Here is a 16,273-nt window from a genome sequence, read left to right on the forward strand (position 1 = left end):
GGGTCAACCTAAACTCATAGCAAGAGCTGATAAGAGGTGTTGGCTGACACAAGCAAGTCACTCTAATCTACTTTGCAAGAAAGCTCTAAAAACAACAACAGAGAGAGCAATTAACAATGAAGAGATTGTGATGATGAGAGCAAAAGAAATCAAAATACGAAAACAAAATGGTGCAAGTCAACCTGTGTAAGAAAAGATGTGCCAAATGGTCCTTGCTACTCTTTTAGACCTTGAGGATTGCATGTGGGCTGTTGTGTGTGTTTCAAGGTGTTTCTTCCCCTTACAGTCATCACCTGTTGGTTGTGGTAACAATCAATTAATATAACACATTCAAGAAGACAGTGGTGTGCCAGATATGTCACAGAAATTTATTTTCCCCAGATTCCTCCCCCAGAATCTTGGTGTGTTTCTGCCTCTTGTCTATAGAAATGGGAGAGGCAGGCATGCCATAAACCTCTGTGGTCTGTATCACTTGACACATTCATGCTGCAGATTTGCCACCCAACCTTTAGTGACAAATAAAATTAAATCCCATAGACAGTTGCATCTATAAAGACAACTGTTAAAATGCAATTGATAATAAAGCATTTAGAGAGGTAATGGAGCAAACAACTGGAACTTCCTGCAAGTGCAGGATGAATCATGGCCAAGATACATTGCTTTTCCAGCTTCCACAAAATTACGGAATATCCCTGCAAAAGTCAGAATTATTAACAGGGTTGTTATGACAAAATGGGAATGCCACCATGTATGCCACCTTCATCTCCTTAGAGGAAACGTGGGATTTAAATTCAACAATAAATAAAATAACATTTTTTTCAAAATCTGTCAAACTTACACATTGATTCTCCATTCATACCCAGGTGGCCATCTTCCCTGAGAAATTCTTTTACATTCATGCTTCCACAGTAGCTAGAGTGAGCTGCAGCACAAGAAAAACAAATAATTAAGAACAAAGATTTTCACAGGCTACAAAAACAGAAAATAAAACCCAGAAAGGTCCAACAGCAGGCACGATGTGTCCACTGCAATCTTTTGATTTCTTTGCACAGCACCTTTCACAGATAAACTGCAACATGACATGGAAAGTCACCTTATTTACAAAAGCAGCTCACCACCCCACACCCAGAAAGGAGAAAAAGGGGACAGCACAGGTATCTTTGGAGTAGTGTGGTGAAGAAATACAAACATAAAGACCCTCAGGGTGTGCCTATTTTAAGGCCAGCTGTTCTTTGGATTGTACCCATATATACAGTACCCCAGTTTGCACATAGCTGACAGCAAATAAATGATTCCCTTTTGTTAAAAGCTAGTTGAGGTCCTAAGAAACTCAACCCAGAAAATGGTGTTTAAGTTGAACTAGCTAGGATGAGCTATGCTCCATCTTAGTTTTTTTGCGGGGGGCGGGTTGCTCATGAATTCTGCTGGTCTGCATTTCTAAGGCTATTTATATTCCTGGGTGATTGTTGCTTGCTAATATTTGTTATGCTTAGAAGCCTTCTAAAGAAGACCAGGCCTGCTGTTTCTGACATTTTAAACACACTCTCTTTTCACTTCTGGAGACCAAAGGACACCAGAAAAATATTTTAAAATACTTTAATATGCTTTGATTTCCTGCAGGAAACAAATCGTGAAAGAGAAACCAAGTACATCTTGATGAGAAAGGCCATTACAAGACAACACCAGGATCCAAAGAGGTCACCAAGGGCTCAGCCCCATATGGTGGAATTTGCAGATCAGAACGTCATGTCACAGAGTACCAAAAACAGGTTTGCCATGGTGCTTGAGAAACATAATTCCAAAGAGCTCTTGGGCATTAGATGCATAGTTCTTTGTATCCAGGGCCAATATTGCAAGCACAGTATTATGCAATGGAAGTGTGGGTTTGCTACAGAAGCTGCAGACCATCCCAGCTCCCTTGGGCACAGACTGGTATGATATATGTAGATGAAAACACACTTGTCACATCCACACATTACATTTCTGGGCATTCATGTAAAAATGTTTAATGGGACTAACTTAAAAACACAAATGAGAAGCAGTAGTTGGCCAATGACAGCCAGGAGTTACACTTCTATGGTGGAATATGCAATACACCTGACCAAAGCAAGCATGTTTGTTGTTAAATACACTGTATATAAACACTGAAGAAAGACGAAAAACCCCAGCACTTAAAGACTGGGACAGTGTGATTTTTATCTATAATGTAATGCAATTTAAATAATCTACTTTCATAATCAAGGTTAAGCTTTCATTCAAAACCCACTATTCATGCCTTTTCAAGAAAGGAAGAAAAAAGGAGAACCTGCACCAGTGCCTTGTGCCTGCATACCGATGCTTCTAAGAGAATATATATATATATATATATATATATATATATATATATATATGGCAGGCAACTGAAAGCAAGAAAGAAGCCAGGCCACCAAAGAGGACATAATAAAGCTGCAGAGTGAAAGACATGAAGAAGCATACACACACTAAGGCAGCAGAGGGGTTCAGAATTTGTTTTTTTAAGTGTGTGGCACGGATGGACAAAAAAGATAAGCTAAAAAACGAAATACCTTTACAGTCATAGCCCAGCTTCAGCAAGATCATTTGAAATAACTGCACTATGAGTGATGAAAAAGATGTTGTGGTATATTTGGCTGCTCGCAGAATCTGATTTGTGTAGAAAGGGAGGCCCCCTATTAAAAGAGCATCAGTAGCATGTTAGTTGCTTCCATTTCTCTACTGACTAACACAGTGAAAATACAAAGCTAACCCACGTAGGTGCAGTATGGTTATTTCTTACTTTCCAAAATATGAGAAGTCACCCCATGGCAACAGTCATTTTTATCTTTCATTCATTCAAGCACATGGAGAATAAGTGGGGTTAAAAGACAACAACCAAGTTACCAAAAAACACTGTTAAGTACCAGTCCATGTAACTAACAACTTCAGAAAAATATGTAGCATTCCTTGCTTTGCAAATTTACTAGCCAAAACGCTTAAGTTGGCAGATGAGCAAAACTGGTTAGCGCAAAATGCGTTCTTCTTCAGCATTCAAAGAATGCGCCGCTCTCAACACTAATTTCCATGGGATACAGTCAGACAAGCAGAATGTAGAACTCCTAGAAGCAAAGACAATCAATACTACTGAGAGATTGTAATCCTACAGTTTCATAGAGGCTGCTACTAAGTAAAGGAACCCGAATGAGATGATGGATCATTCTGGAAAATAAGACAGAGGTAAAGAATGATGTGTTAGATACAGTTGCTCTGGGAAAGTAGTTCTGGAGATTGAGCACTTGGAAGTGAGAAACGAAAGTTTCCTCCTTTTAATTCTTCCTCATTTAAGAATGTAACCACACTCTAGTAACTCTGCTTCGTACTTCAGATGCCTATTGGCACAGCTTATGGAAAGAACATCAGTTCTATGGAGTTTTTCTGAACAAAAATGTAATCAGATGCCTTCCTCACAACGAAGATATGCAATGTGAGATTACCATACGCATGAGGGTTGGATAAACCTGTTCATCAAGAGAGCCTACCAAGTTCAGATGAACCAATTCCTACCATGCTGGTGTTTCTATGCTAGAAACGGCTTGGGTTTCTCTGTTTTCGATTAGAGAGAATGTCATGATCTTCAAAACAGGATCAGCAGCACACAAGAACTTCCTTTGTACCAGAAGTAGTCGCAGACAGATCGCCATGGGAACGTTCTATTAAATCAAAAATTCCCCAACCTTTAGGACTAGAATCCTAAACCAATGTAACTCAACACATTTTTCACACAGTAAGATATCATTCATGCACCATTTTTCAACAGTGGTAAACCAACAGAATGAACACCAACATTACTTACTAGACTTGTGTTTTTGGCTTCGATCCCTGGAGTAAATTCTTGAGGATGGCATGCGAGCAGCTGAGTATGCTGTGAGGACCTCCTTCCGCTCAGAAAGCATGCTGCAGTCACTGCAGGTATACCCATTGCTCAGTGTTGTCTGGTTCTCAGCTGTTGCTAAGTCACCGTTGCCCTGAATCACTGTAGTGTCTCCACCTGTTGAATGGCAATAAATGATCTAACAATCCAAATCCAGTGAATTTGGGAGAGAAGAAATTATAATGAAAAAGACTGCCTGGTTACCTTTGAGATCACCATCATCATCAAGACCTGAAAAGTAAAGGGATGCTTTGTTTAAATTCAAGGAGGTGCACTCTTTCTAAGTCAACGTTAACTGCTATACCAAAAGAAATTCTCCTGCTAATTCTAGAACAATAAACAAGAAGCATAGTGGAAACTTTACTATGTACAAGGGAATATCTTTTTTTATTAAGAACAACCATTTATGTTATCTACCAAACAGGGTTACATTTCCAGGTGGAAATGTAAAGCAACAAAAAACTGTCTTTTATTACCCGTGTTGCTACTGGGGAAGCTAGATAATTGGAAGCACACAATGTTTCTGTTGCTTGGTTACCACTTGCTCTAGCTGTAGCTCACTACATAGTAGTAAAACAAGGCGGTTAATGCCAAAATTAACACTTAAAAATGCGCTACTAGTAGTTAACACAGGTTTCTTCAACCTGACGTAAGCGGAGGCCTACAACTAGGCTAGTTAAATAGCATATGGCCTACAACTACGACAGCACCTTTCTCTGCTCACACAGGATCAAGATCTTCTCTGACAGTAGCGCTGCTCATTTGGCGCCCAGTCCTGTACTCTTTACACCAGAGTAAGTGGGAAATTGGCCTGAACAAGGTCAGACCTCAAGTCAGAAAGGATTATTAGGAAGGAGGGCGGAAAGCTTTATACACATTATGTTCCTCATCTGTCTCCCCTGGTACAGTAGCCCCACACATGCTCTTATATACATATTTTCCAAATAAAAGATAATTTCTCAAGGTGGACTAAGGCTTTGTCTCAAATCTGTCCTTGAAGTCAATTTACAGTGACAAAGCAGTACCTTGCTCCACTTGGAAATTAATGCGCTTGCTGCTCTACAATTCTAGAAATCCCCACACAGCATGCCTCCTTGAGAGGAAACAGGATATAAGCTGCTTTAAAAGTCGTCTGTCCCTCTGTTTCCCCTTTCTCTAGTTTCTCAGACACCTGGCCATTAAAAAAGACATTAGTGAATCTTCCACAATTCTCCTAGTGTTTTACATTCAGACCCTCTGTTTACCTTGCTATTTCAAGTAGAAAGCAGCTGGACTGCAATGCATATTCTATGTATTTTAAAATGTACTGCTATAAAAATATTTCCATCTCAAAGGGTTTTTTTAATTTACAAAATCCCTGAACAATTTACAGATGGAAGCAAATACAACACTAAGAATGACAAGTCATCTTGAATGAAATCATATCAGTAACTAAACTGGTTTCATATATGTCCAAAATTCAAATCGTAACATGGGGCATTAGCACTATAGGGACGCGGGTAGTGCTGTGGGTTAAACCACAGAGCCTAGGGCTTGCCGATCAGAAGGTGGGCGGTTCGAATCCCCGCAACGGGGTGAGCTCCCGTTGCTCGGTCCCTGCTCCTGTCAACCTAGCAGTTTGAAAGCACGTCAAAGTGCAAGTAGATAAATAGGTACCGCTCCGGCGGGAAGGTAAACGGCGTTTCCGTGCACTGCTCTGGTTCGCCAGAAGCGGCTTAGTCATGCTGGCCACATGACCCGGAAGCTGTACGCCGGCTCCCTCGGCCAATAAAGCAAGATGAGCGCCGCAACCCCAGAGTCGGTCACGACTGGACCTAATGGTCAGGGGTCCCTTTACCTTTATCATGCAGGCATTGCCTCCTCCACCCTCCCATCAAAAGGAGTGCCACCTGAGTGCAACTTTTCACAGGGGAAGTCAATGACAGGGTTTATATTTGAAACACACACACTTTACAGGACCAAATTTACTTTTCAATACAGAATCCACAATTCCTTGTTTAATATCTCTCAGAATCTTCAGCCATAGTGTATTTCTGCTGAAAGAATCAAAGTGTGGGTTTTGTTGTAGACATATTCACAACTCTGAAGGTGATAGTAAGCCTTCATGCTCCACACTCTGTGAAAGCTCATTCTCAAAATACTAAGTTGGACCCAGAGAGATCCTTTAAGTACAAATTCACTTGTATTTGGTCAGCAGAATTTAGAACCATAGATCCACATAGGAAGCTGCCATATTAAGTTGAATTAGTGGTCCATCTAGCTCAGTATTTTCTCTACACTGATTTATAGTAGGCCTCTAGGATTTTTGACCAATCTTTTGCAGCCTTGCCTGGAGGTGTTAGGGACTGAACCTCGACTTTTTGCAAACAACAAAGCATGTGTGTTGTTGAGCTATGGCCTCTCCCTCTGTTTTAATCACAAAACTGCTTCTTCCTATATATATATATAGTTTTGAAATGTAGTACAGTTGCTGCTATTTAGAAGACAAAATCCTCCTTGGGCATCAAGGAACCTAGTTGTGCCACCTAACAGAATGTAGTAATGGCCTAGATGTGTAACCATTTCTTTCTTACTCTGCCTTATTGAGTATAATGCAGCTTGCCCTTTGAACTAGAACTGACATCACAGATAACAGTATACATGCTAAACATACGGTATGTGTATTGTAGTACATTATTACCTACCCCAAAAATGGTCAACAGCTGTCTGCTCCTGTATTGAAGACTCATCCAATATGGTTGACATTAAAGAGCCATCACTTGCGTGGCTACTGAAACTACTGTGGCTAAAACTGGAAGAGCTGGGCACACTTTTTCTTGGGGTATGTCTTACAGAGCCAGACTGTTTCACCACACTTTTACGCTGCTTTACAAACCTTAAAGAAAAAGAAATGTCAAAGCATAAATGTGCAACATTCACCAACAGTTCAGGCATATTAAGAATCTGTAACACAAGGCAAAAGAAAAGGGGCATAATAATCCAGCAGGTCTTCTGAAGCCATGTCAGTGTTACTCTAGCTATAGCAACAAAAAAGGAAGCAGTTTTCCTTTCCTCTTAAGCTAGGAAGACATCTGAAGGCAGCTCTGTATCAGGAAGTTTTTAATGTTTGACGTTTTATTATGTTTTTATATGCGTTGGAAGCTACCCAGAATGGCTGGGGCAACCCAGCCAGGTGGGTGGGGTATAAATAATAATTTTGTTGTTGGGAAACATTACTCCAATGTTAAAAATGTCATATAGCAGATAGTGGCGCAATTCAAATACACCAGTCTATGGTCTATGCTAACCACAGGGTCTATACAATGTGGAAACACAGATTGTAATCTACACAATGAGGCAAAGTACAGTTTATTTCAGAGTTGCGTGCTGGTTCTTTGTTTTCTTTCTGTTAAGAATTCCTAGCTTAGTCGAAATGACAGAGAAATTAGGACACCACATTCATGGCTTCACAAGGTATCTGAACTGTGTCAATGTGTGAAAACTGAACTTCCAAGGTAGTTTATGATAACAATAAATCTCTTCCTGAGAACTGCTAACCTATAGGTGCCCATGAGGAAAGAAGATCCCTCTTGTCACAAATTTTGTAGCATACACAGAAAAACGCTTTCATTCTGCTTCCAAGCATCTTTGAAAGCATATGCATTGTGAAAATATCAAGCCAGCCCCTCCCAGAGTTCCAGATGACTCATGAGAGGAGGAGGCCACTCTGTGACTTTGCACAATAATCACAAGCAATGACAAACACTGCTTCTGCTTCTGGACAACTCTGGTACCTGGTGTAACATCACATTCTTTTTTCCAAAGGACTCATGGGAGGAGAGAAGGGTCACAACTATACATAATGGTTGCATATCAAAGCTGTTCCAAATTTGTGGATCTCTGTTCAAGCCAGCCCTGTTCTATAGACTACGCCAAAAATATGCAGAAGTCCTGTTTTAAACCACTGATCCTAAACTTGGAAACAAGTCCAATTAAAATTAAATAGCTGTAGCTTCTAAATAAAGGAGTATAATCTAGGCAAAGTTAACCGTTTAAAGTCCCACTTTTAATGCATGAAGTAAGTAAAAGTCTGCATTTCTCCCATTATAAATCAATTGCACTGTTAATTTTTTGACTGAGTACGCCAATAAAACAAAACAATATGCGCATATACATTCTGAATCCTCTGTTACTGTAATGTTATTTCCAAGAAACAAGGTCCATGAACTTTGGAGATTAAATAAGCATCCTTTGGAATGCAGATTAATAGTGGGGTTTCTTGTAGGAAGCCCCACTAACATGTGACTTATGTTGTCCTACTTGGAAGCAACTCAGAAGGGACTACTTTAAAATAAAGATGCAGTAACAGGGTTTAAAGAGTGCCACTCACAAACCATTTCATTGATTAACCCAATGAATAGTTCATACATTTTCTACAGGGGATAGGGTGGCTGTGCAGGCAATGTGTACATGTGAAATGGTTCTTACTTAAGTCCCACTGAAGTCAGAAGGAACTGTATTACATGCCATTTGGCAGCTTCTGAGTTCTCATAAGAAGCCAAGATAATCCATAATCCTAAAATGTTTTTCTTGTGAATATTACCTCCATCCATCGAGTATCTAGTATGATCATATTTGTGATCAGCCAGAATCACAGATAGAATAAACAATTTAAATCATGGTAAGGGAGGGGTACACAAAAGATATTCCAGCTAATGACTGAAACAGGAACAAGATTAGAATAACCTGAATGATACTGCATAGTTTTCTCTGATGAGAACCTCCAGTGAGAAACTCCCCCCACCCCCCAAAAATGCAATGTTAACCACACTGAGTTCACAATGCAAAACAAGACAAAATGATTACTAGAATTTCCAGTTACAGAGTTAATCAAACCATTTGAATAGTCCAGAAATGTAACCAGTCACTGGTCACCAGAGAAGCATCTCCTGTGGTTGACAGGTCTGAAAATAATGCAGCCATGTGGACTACATATATAGCTTTCTTGAAGATCTACTTGCCTCTTTTATTTTAGCTGGGGACACAGAACACTGAGCTTACATTAATGCTTCACAGAATGACCAGGTACAAAGGAGGATCTTGCACAGAGGGGGGAAGTTTGGCAAGAGCAGCTTGTTAAAGATGTGAGAAAAGCTGCCCCACTCTTAAGATTATGCAACTATTAAAAGTATAGAAGCTCCATCCTCAACTAACCAGTACTTCTGAGTTTTTCGTACAAACCACACTCTATTTGCTGCTGCTACTTTTCTTGGACTCAAGAGTCACAAAAGCATGTGCTAAAAGGTTAGGGAAGAAAACCTAACTCAACTGGAGGCTACAATAGTAACTAGTACCATTTTTAAACAAATATTCTTTTAAAGAAATTCTACAGTACAACAGAGGTATTTGCAAAACTGAAGCATCACCTTCAGTTCTCCAGGAGAAGATGCCTAACTTTGGGAGGAGCAGTACTCCTCTTTTGCCCACTGAAAATCCAACGGAGAGTCAAAGTTTCATGCAAACCTTTTAAAGAAAAACTAGTAACTATCATGGTTCCCAATGCAATATAGAAATACAAAACAAAAATCACAGCATGCAGTTGAACCCCTTAACATTTAATAGAATGGAAGCAGTATGAAGGTAACTTACATGAAGTACCTATTAAAAGAAATGCTTACTTAGTTGACTGGTCTGCAAATGCCTTTTTCCCGCCATAGGAGCCGCTGCCACCACCAAAGATGCCTTCATTGTGTGTATCCTCAGGTGTGTTATATGTTACAGCAGACAAACGTAAGCTGCGCCTTGACATTCTTGGGGAGTCAAACACAGGGTCCAGTTTGTGTTCAGTCTCAAAATCTAGAGCAGTTGATGAGTAGCTTGAACTATAAAGGAAAGACAGAAAAAGATTTTGGTATATATGTTGAAGGCAGCAGGCAGCTTCTCAACAGAGATGAGGAGACAGGAGTATAATTAACTGCTGTTGAGCAATCCATACTGATTGCTGTTAATGTTTCCAAGTAAAAATCAAGGGACTTAAATCTTTGAATCTCTTTGGGTCTTGCTCATCTGAGAGAGTCCCCATTTCTCCTTGTGCAAACCCACCATTTTATTGAAGATCATTGGGTTCAACGCTACTTCCCATCATGCAGAGAGATCAGAACATCGGAAAGAACACCATCCTTTTCAAGGCTTTGAAATCTACCTCTTTCTTAATCTCAAGGGGGAAATGTGAGGCCCACTTGCTTATGAAGACATTCAGGATGTGAGCTGTTGCAATAAAATAATCCATTTTAATCATCTGCTGTTCTACAGGATTGGACATTAAACAAAATAATGTCCAATTATTTACTTATTGCTATGGAGTGGGCGTGTATCTTTTTATCACTTTAACTAATTTCTCAGAGTAGCCTCAAAAGGTTTTAAATATTTTAAATGAATGAATAAATATTCCAGTGCTTCACGAAAGTTAGTTTTGAAGCCTAGAGTAAAGGTAGGGAATCTCGGGCCTCTCTATTTGGCTCTTGTCACTCTCCCCAGGGTTGTAACTTCTCCCACAGACCATAACTTCATTGAGTGCTTTTGCTTTGCTGGAATGTGTCCTTGAAACTGTGATGATTCTTCTTGCTTGCCTGGGAGAACAGAGGCATGTATGTTTATATAAACCTCTAGTTTTTGCATGGGTGGACTGTAACCTCCTACACAAAGGGTCACATCTCCTGTTCTGCCACTTTTGTTTCTGGTGCTACCCACCACTGGTATGCACTCCCTGGAATGCTGCCGAGAAGAAAATGTGGCCCTCTGGTTCCAAAAAGGTTTTGTGTTTTTATCATCAGTTTGAATTTGTCTGAGGACTCAGTTTGGGTAGTTTCACTTGCTTTCAAAATCTTGAAGCCTAAAAGGTGTAGTAGCTTGGCAAACATGACCAGAAACTAAGTTTACAAACAGAACTGTGACACAAACTTTGGAGTAGACGAGGCAGGTGCTCTCCACAAAGGATCACCTATTGGTCCTCCCTATGCTACTTTTTTCCTGCAGTACACAGCTTCACTTTTGCACGTAAAACATCATCCCATGTGTTTCCCTGCACAGCACCACTACTACTGCTATCAAGTGGCAGGATACATTGAAGTCATCATTATGAAAGAGTGGGGGTGGACTGACATGGTGACTCTCCCCATGACTGAAATGCACTCTACTGTACTTGCTCTGTAAACTGCAATTAGTGCAGAATGCTGCAGCACAGTTGCTGACAGGAGTGAGACCTCGTCAGCATATAATGCATCCGCTCAGATATCTGCATGGGAACCCAATTTGTCAAATGACCAAGTTCAAGGTATTACTGTTAGTATATCAAGTCCATAACAGTTTGGGACCAGTTTAATTGTGGATTGCCTTACCCCATAAGTATCCATTCACTCCAATCTACAGAACTGTCACTGTTACAGGTGCCATACAACACTTGTTCCACACTTGTAAGAATGTGATCTTTTAGTGGGGCAGCACCACCTATTGATATCATACTGGCATCTTTGCAGTAGTCAGCACCCGCTTTTTGTTTATTATGTTATGATTCGTTTTTAAGTACCTGTTTTCATTTGTTAATTCTAATGATTTTTTTGTAAACAACTTAGAGGTTTTATTATTACAATCAAGCAATGTGGTGAACTAAAAATAATAATAATTTTAAAATGGTGATATATTTTTCAAGGGCCAGGACAATGCCTGCCGTAACAAGTGGTCTGTCCTTATATCCAGGGAGCCATGTTAGTCTGTTGTAGCATAAACAAAGTTGTTAAATGCACCCATGAAAATATAAGTTATTTTTGGGGAAACTAATTTAGGATTACATTTTTAAAACAAAAACAATGGTCTGAAGAGACTCCCTTTTCATGGAGAAAAAAATGTAATGCCACATTAAACCAAATGTCAGTGAAGTGGAACTAACGCTGAAGAGAAAGCAGCCTTGAGCGTTGTGTGGTTAGTGTTAGAGGGAGGAAAAAAACAGAATTCTGGCTTGAGAATCTCACTGCTAAAAATTATTAAACTGAAACTGTTGCAAGCCAAAAATGGCTTATCTTCTGAGTTACACCAATAAAACTCAGAGACAAAAACGTGCACAGCTTCAGTTTTAAAAGCAGGAATGCCAGGAGACTGCAATCATAACAGAAAATTGGGTTCAATCATTTATGGGGAAGAATGGGGTAGCTCAGTGTCAGAACATGTGCTTTGCAAACAATATGTTTCAATCCTAATAAGTATGTCCAGGTAGGGCGGAGAAAGACCCTTGTCTGAAACCCTAGAGAGCTGCCGCCAATCAATGTGTATTACTGAGTCAGACCATTGGTTCACCTAGCTTGGTATAAAGCAGCTTCCCAGGATCCAAGATTTATACCCTAGACTTTTAATTGCATATCTAAACATATTTCTCCATTAATTCTGCAGTTTCACACATAGGAAAAAACTGCATATAATCTTCCCTTCCACTGGCATGGAAGGGAACATTCCAGCACATGGGAAGAGGAGAGTCTAAATTATTTGCTAATCATTTTAAGATTAACCACCACAAAGGAGAATTATCTCCAGCTTGTCTACAAATAATCAGGGGTCTGCAGGGATTGAGTGTGGAGTGCCACATTCAATCATGTGTGTCGAGTCCCTACCCCCACCCACTGTCTGAAGTGGGACAGCCCAGACACAGGTTTTCTGTCTGAGAGAGAACTAGGCCATGCACAGCAGCCCAAATCGTATTGGTCCTCAGATAAGCTGGACCAGGGTTGCTTAAGATGCATTAAAAGCATGTTCTATGATAACTGACAGATGGGGAAGTTCAAGCCCAGGGGCCGAAAGCAGGCCTCCAGGTCTCTAGCTGGCCCTTGAAACTCTCCCCAGGTTGCACCCTTCACAGGCCCTGCTTCCAAGCCTGAGTGTTCTTTGAATGGGTCCTTGAACTCTGATCATACCTCTTGCTTGTCTGAATAAAGGACAGAGATGGATGCATGTAAAATTTACAGGATAACCAGCTTCATATAACCAGCATGCTTTAGTCTAATTAATGCATGAAGGGTTTAATACCATAGAGTAAGCTGTCCTGCCAAGCTTAGCTATGTCACTTCCCCTTACCCTGGGCAGAAATAGGTAAACAACACTTTGTTCCCTGCTTCCCAGTCTACTTGAGAACTCAGCATGTGAGGAGGTCTGAGCTGGTTCCTCTAGCTCGGCTGCACTACTCTCACCAACCTCTCGTGTTCCTATACAAATAGTTTAGTAATGTTTTACCGCTTTGTAACTAAGCTACTTTTTACTGCCTCTGCAACTTTTCTAACTGACGTATGGAAGAACACATTATTTATTATTACCCATGAATCTCAGGGCAGGTTCCTGAGACCTTTGGTGAGTTTGTGAGTAAACCAATTTAAGTTACCAAATGTGTGTTCTATGCTGGGAAACTTCAGAAGGAACTTTTAAATGGGACAGTTTTGGAACTCACCCAGAATAACATATTTTTAAGGTTTTGCATCCTACATTTTCGCACTTTATTTGCCTCATATTTTATGAATTTATATCCGCTGGTTTTCTCTCACCAAAGAGTACTTGCCCCAAATTTGAATCTTGGCATTCCGGAATTCTCTTGCTTTTATATCTATTTTTCTTGAACCAATAACATTTATATTCATTCTTCCTCCCACTTTTGCCTCTGACCTCACAGGCATGTGGCCCTCAGAAGGTTGCCCAAAATGGAATGTGGCTCTTGGGCTGAAAAAGATTGCTTGTTCCTGTTGTAACTTCATTTAGTACCTGGCAGCTCACAATTTTGCTTTTTAAGGGAGTGATGGCAATAATCTATTTAAACACTCCCCACAAGCTACTATTGGCACTTGTTATTATACGGCTGTTTTTATTCTACTTCTGCAAGTGATGTACTACAGGCACACTATTCAAATGAAGTACCAGGCGCTACAGACAGCTGCCACTAGCCCCAATTTGTTTTCACTTGGCAAACACACCTATTTGTTTAATAGCATATTTGTGAGGGCTGCTCACAAATGCAGATTGTTTTTCAGGTCTTATTACTCTAGCTAGTAACAGCATAAATGGTGTCCTACAAACAAGAAAATTGCTCAAACATTAACAGTGCAAGAAAAACAATTGTCAGTTGTAAATTTCAGAGATGGAAATAAATCCACAAAAGTAGCCAGCCCCATCTACTTCTCACACATGCTATGTTGGTGGCACAGTGGAGGTTGGAAAAGGGGAAGGATACAACCCCTTTCCAGGTAAAGCAAACTTCTTACCTAGTAGCCTGGAGGTAACTGACCACCGGCAACCAAACAAGTAGCTATTTACAAGGCTAGTATGAGAAAAAGAGCTACAGAATACACCAGTTTATAAGCTCCACATATTTTTCATGGTGACTTACTTGGGGCATAACCATTATTCAGTAATACTCAAGCTTGATCTACTATTTTCCTTTTTCATCTAGGTCTAGGCAACCTGATAAATCTCTGACAATACTATCTTCCTAACAGTTACCCCTGCCCATATTAATACTGCAGGATCAGTAACATGTAACATTAAAAGTTTATTGCAAAACTTAGCAATAAAAGCACAATTACGAGTAATAATAAATTTATACCTTTGTACTTACTCTTTGTACTTACTTGTCAGTGCAAAACTGACAAGGATTCCTCATTGCAGTATGGAACTATATTAAGTTATCTACACACACACCCTGCCATGTAATACCCCCCCACCCTGCATTTGCAAGCTAAAACAATGGTATTTGGGTGTGGTTCCCAAATACTTTATTTACAGCTACTGCCAAATCCTGAGTCACTGTCTTAGTCACCAGTGGTGCTGGATTAGAATCTACTGTAAAAACCTAAAACCAAACTGCTACATGTATCTATAAACAGGAAAGTCAGTGAGATTTATGATCAAATGCCAGGTTTCTTTCCTTGATTTAAATCTTGCCACTAAACCACAACATACAAAGAAACCAGGTTCTATAGAAGGCAGCTTCTCCATAAGGAAAAAGATTCTCACCTGAGTGCATAAGTATAGCCAGTGTTCTCTGGCACGCATTGGGGAGGGGTATACGTGTGAAGACGTGAAAAATCCATGGTCACTGTTTCAAATCATACTGCAAAAAGTTGAAAACACAGTGCTATATAACAGTTTAAAAGACAAAAAAAAGAGCTCTTGCTTGGTTCAGCCGGTACTTTAGAATACTTCAAATAATGCTTTGGCAGAGGAGGAAAAAAGCCACTGGTATCAGAAGTTGTGTGCATTTTTAATGTGGCTGCTAATGTTAGATATCCCTTATCAAAAGTCACATGAACCCTAAGCACTTCCTCTTCTGGACAGCTTTTTCAAGAGTCTTAGGCATGCTGTGTTCTGTTTACAAAGTTCTCTTAAATGGTGTAGCAAAAAGCTAAACCCTGTCCATACCTACAGTGCTGCTTATAGTATACTTGACAGATACTATTAAACTGCACTTTGCTGAAAAAAGCCAAGAGTTTACAACATCCACAATAGTATTTTTTTCCATTGATACTAAACTAAAGGTTTTCTAGGTATTGAGAACTGCACCAATCAAAACAGCTAAGTAAACAAAAAGTGATGTTTCATGTAACAACACATTTTTCTATTAACATTTCATTTGTGCCACTGGAATGGAAAGAGGGAGTCTGGCTCGGCTTGTGCTTTGAAAGAGACAGCCCTGTTTAGCTGGGATTGATTCAACTAATCACCTCGAAGGGAGCAAAGGCGCTTATGTACACACCCTAAAGGCTGATCCAAAATGCAATCACAAATCTAGTGCTAGATCTGTATTCCTGGAACTTGTTTTAGCTCAGGCATTTTAAGGGAGTCACTTTGAAATGTTTAGACTGTGATCAAAAGAGCCACACAGCTAGTTTTGCTCATCCAAAGGGCCTTTGGGTATGTGTTTTTCAAGAAGCAGTCCTGAATGCAAGCTACTTTTAAAACTAAGCATTTGTAAAGTATTTTTGTATGGTTTGGAGTGCAGAAAAAAATCCCACACAGCACACTGAAGATCTTGGATGGGCCTGCAGTAGCTCTTTGGATTCCAGTCTTATTCAAAGCATTCTTATCCCACGCTTCAGCAGAAAATGTTTCAGAGTAGTTTCCAGATCAACTAAAAAAAGAAAGAAAAACTCCAGCCTTGCCTTCAGGCTTATAGTGTAAAAGACTAAAGGAAAAAGAAATGGGTAGGGAGGAGGGGGAAACCTAACTCAGGGACAATCTCTTAAAGTTACAATTCTTATAGAGACCAGCTGGGGTGGAAACAGTTCAGGTGGCCTGATGGAATAATGGAATGAGGAATGATGGAATAAGGAAACCCAGCCA

General features: G+C 40.0%; 1 protein-coding gene across 50 annotated transcripts in view; it reads right to left on the reverse strand.

Annotated features, from left to right (window-relative positions):
- SUN1 (Sad1 and UNC84 domain containing 1) overlaps nt 1-16,273 on the reverse strand; it is a 51,563-nt gene that overhangs the window by 20,283 nt on the left and 15,007 nt on the right. For 8 of the 50 annotated variants that reach the window (XM_083585035.1, XM_083585037.1, XM_083585033.1 and 5 more), the window contains exons 2-9: nt 14,948-15,044; nt 9,583-9,786; nt 6,610-6,800; nt 4,130-4,156; nt 3,848-4,042; nt 2,565-2,687; nt 839-922; nt 183-293 (exon numbers count right to left, since the gene is read on the reverse strand). In XM_083585035.1, coding sequence (XP_083441161.1) covers nt 183-293; nt 839-922; nt 2,565-2,687; nt 3,848-4,042; nt 4,130-4,156; nt 6,610-6,800; nt 9,583-9,786; nt 14,948-15,024 — 1,012 coding nt within the window. In that variant the 5' untranslated portion in view covers nt 15,025-15,044. Of the gene's footprint in view, nt 1-182; nt 294-838; nt 923-2,564; nt 2,688-3,847; nt 4,043-4,129; nt 4,157-6,609; nt 6,801-9,553; nt 9,787-14,947; nt 15,045-16,273 lie in introns of those variants that run through there. The other 42 variants (XM_083584997.1, XM_083584992.1, XM_083585005.1 and 39 more) reach the window with 14 other exon arrangements.

This window comes from Podarcis filfolensis, assembly GCF_964270895.1.
Source record: "Podarcis filfolensis genome assembly, chromosome: 14".
NCBI classification, from domain to species: Eukaryota; Metazoa; Chordata; class Lepidosauria; order Squamata; family Lacertidae; genus Podarcis; species Podarcis filfolensis.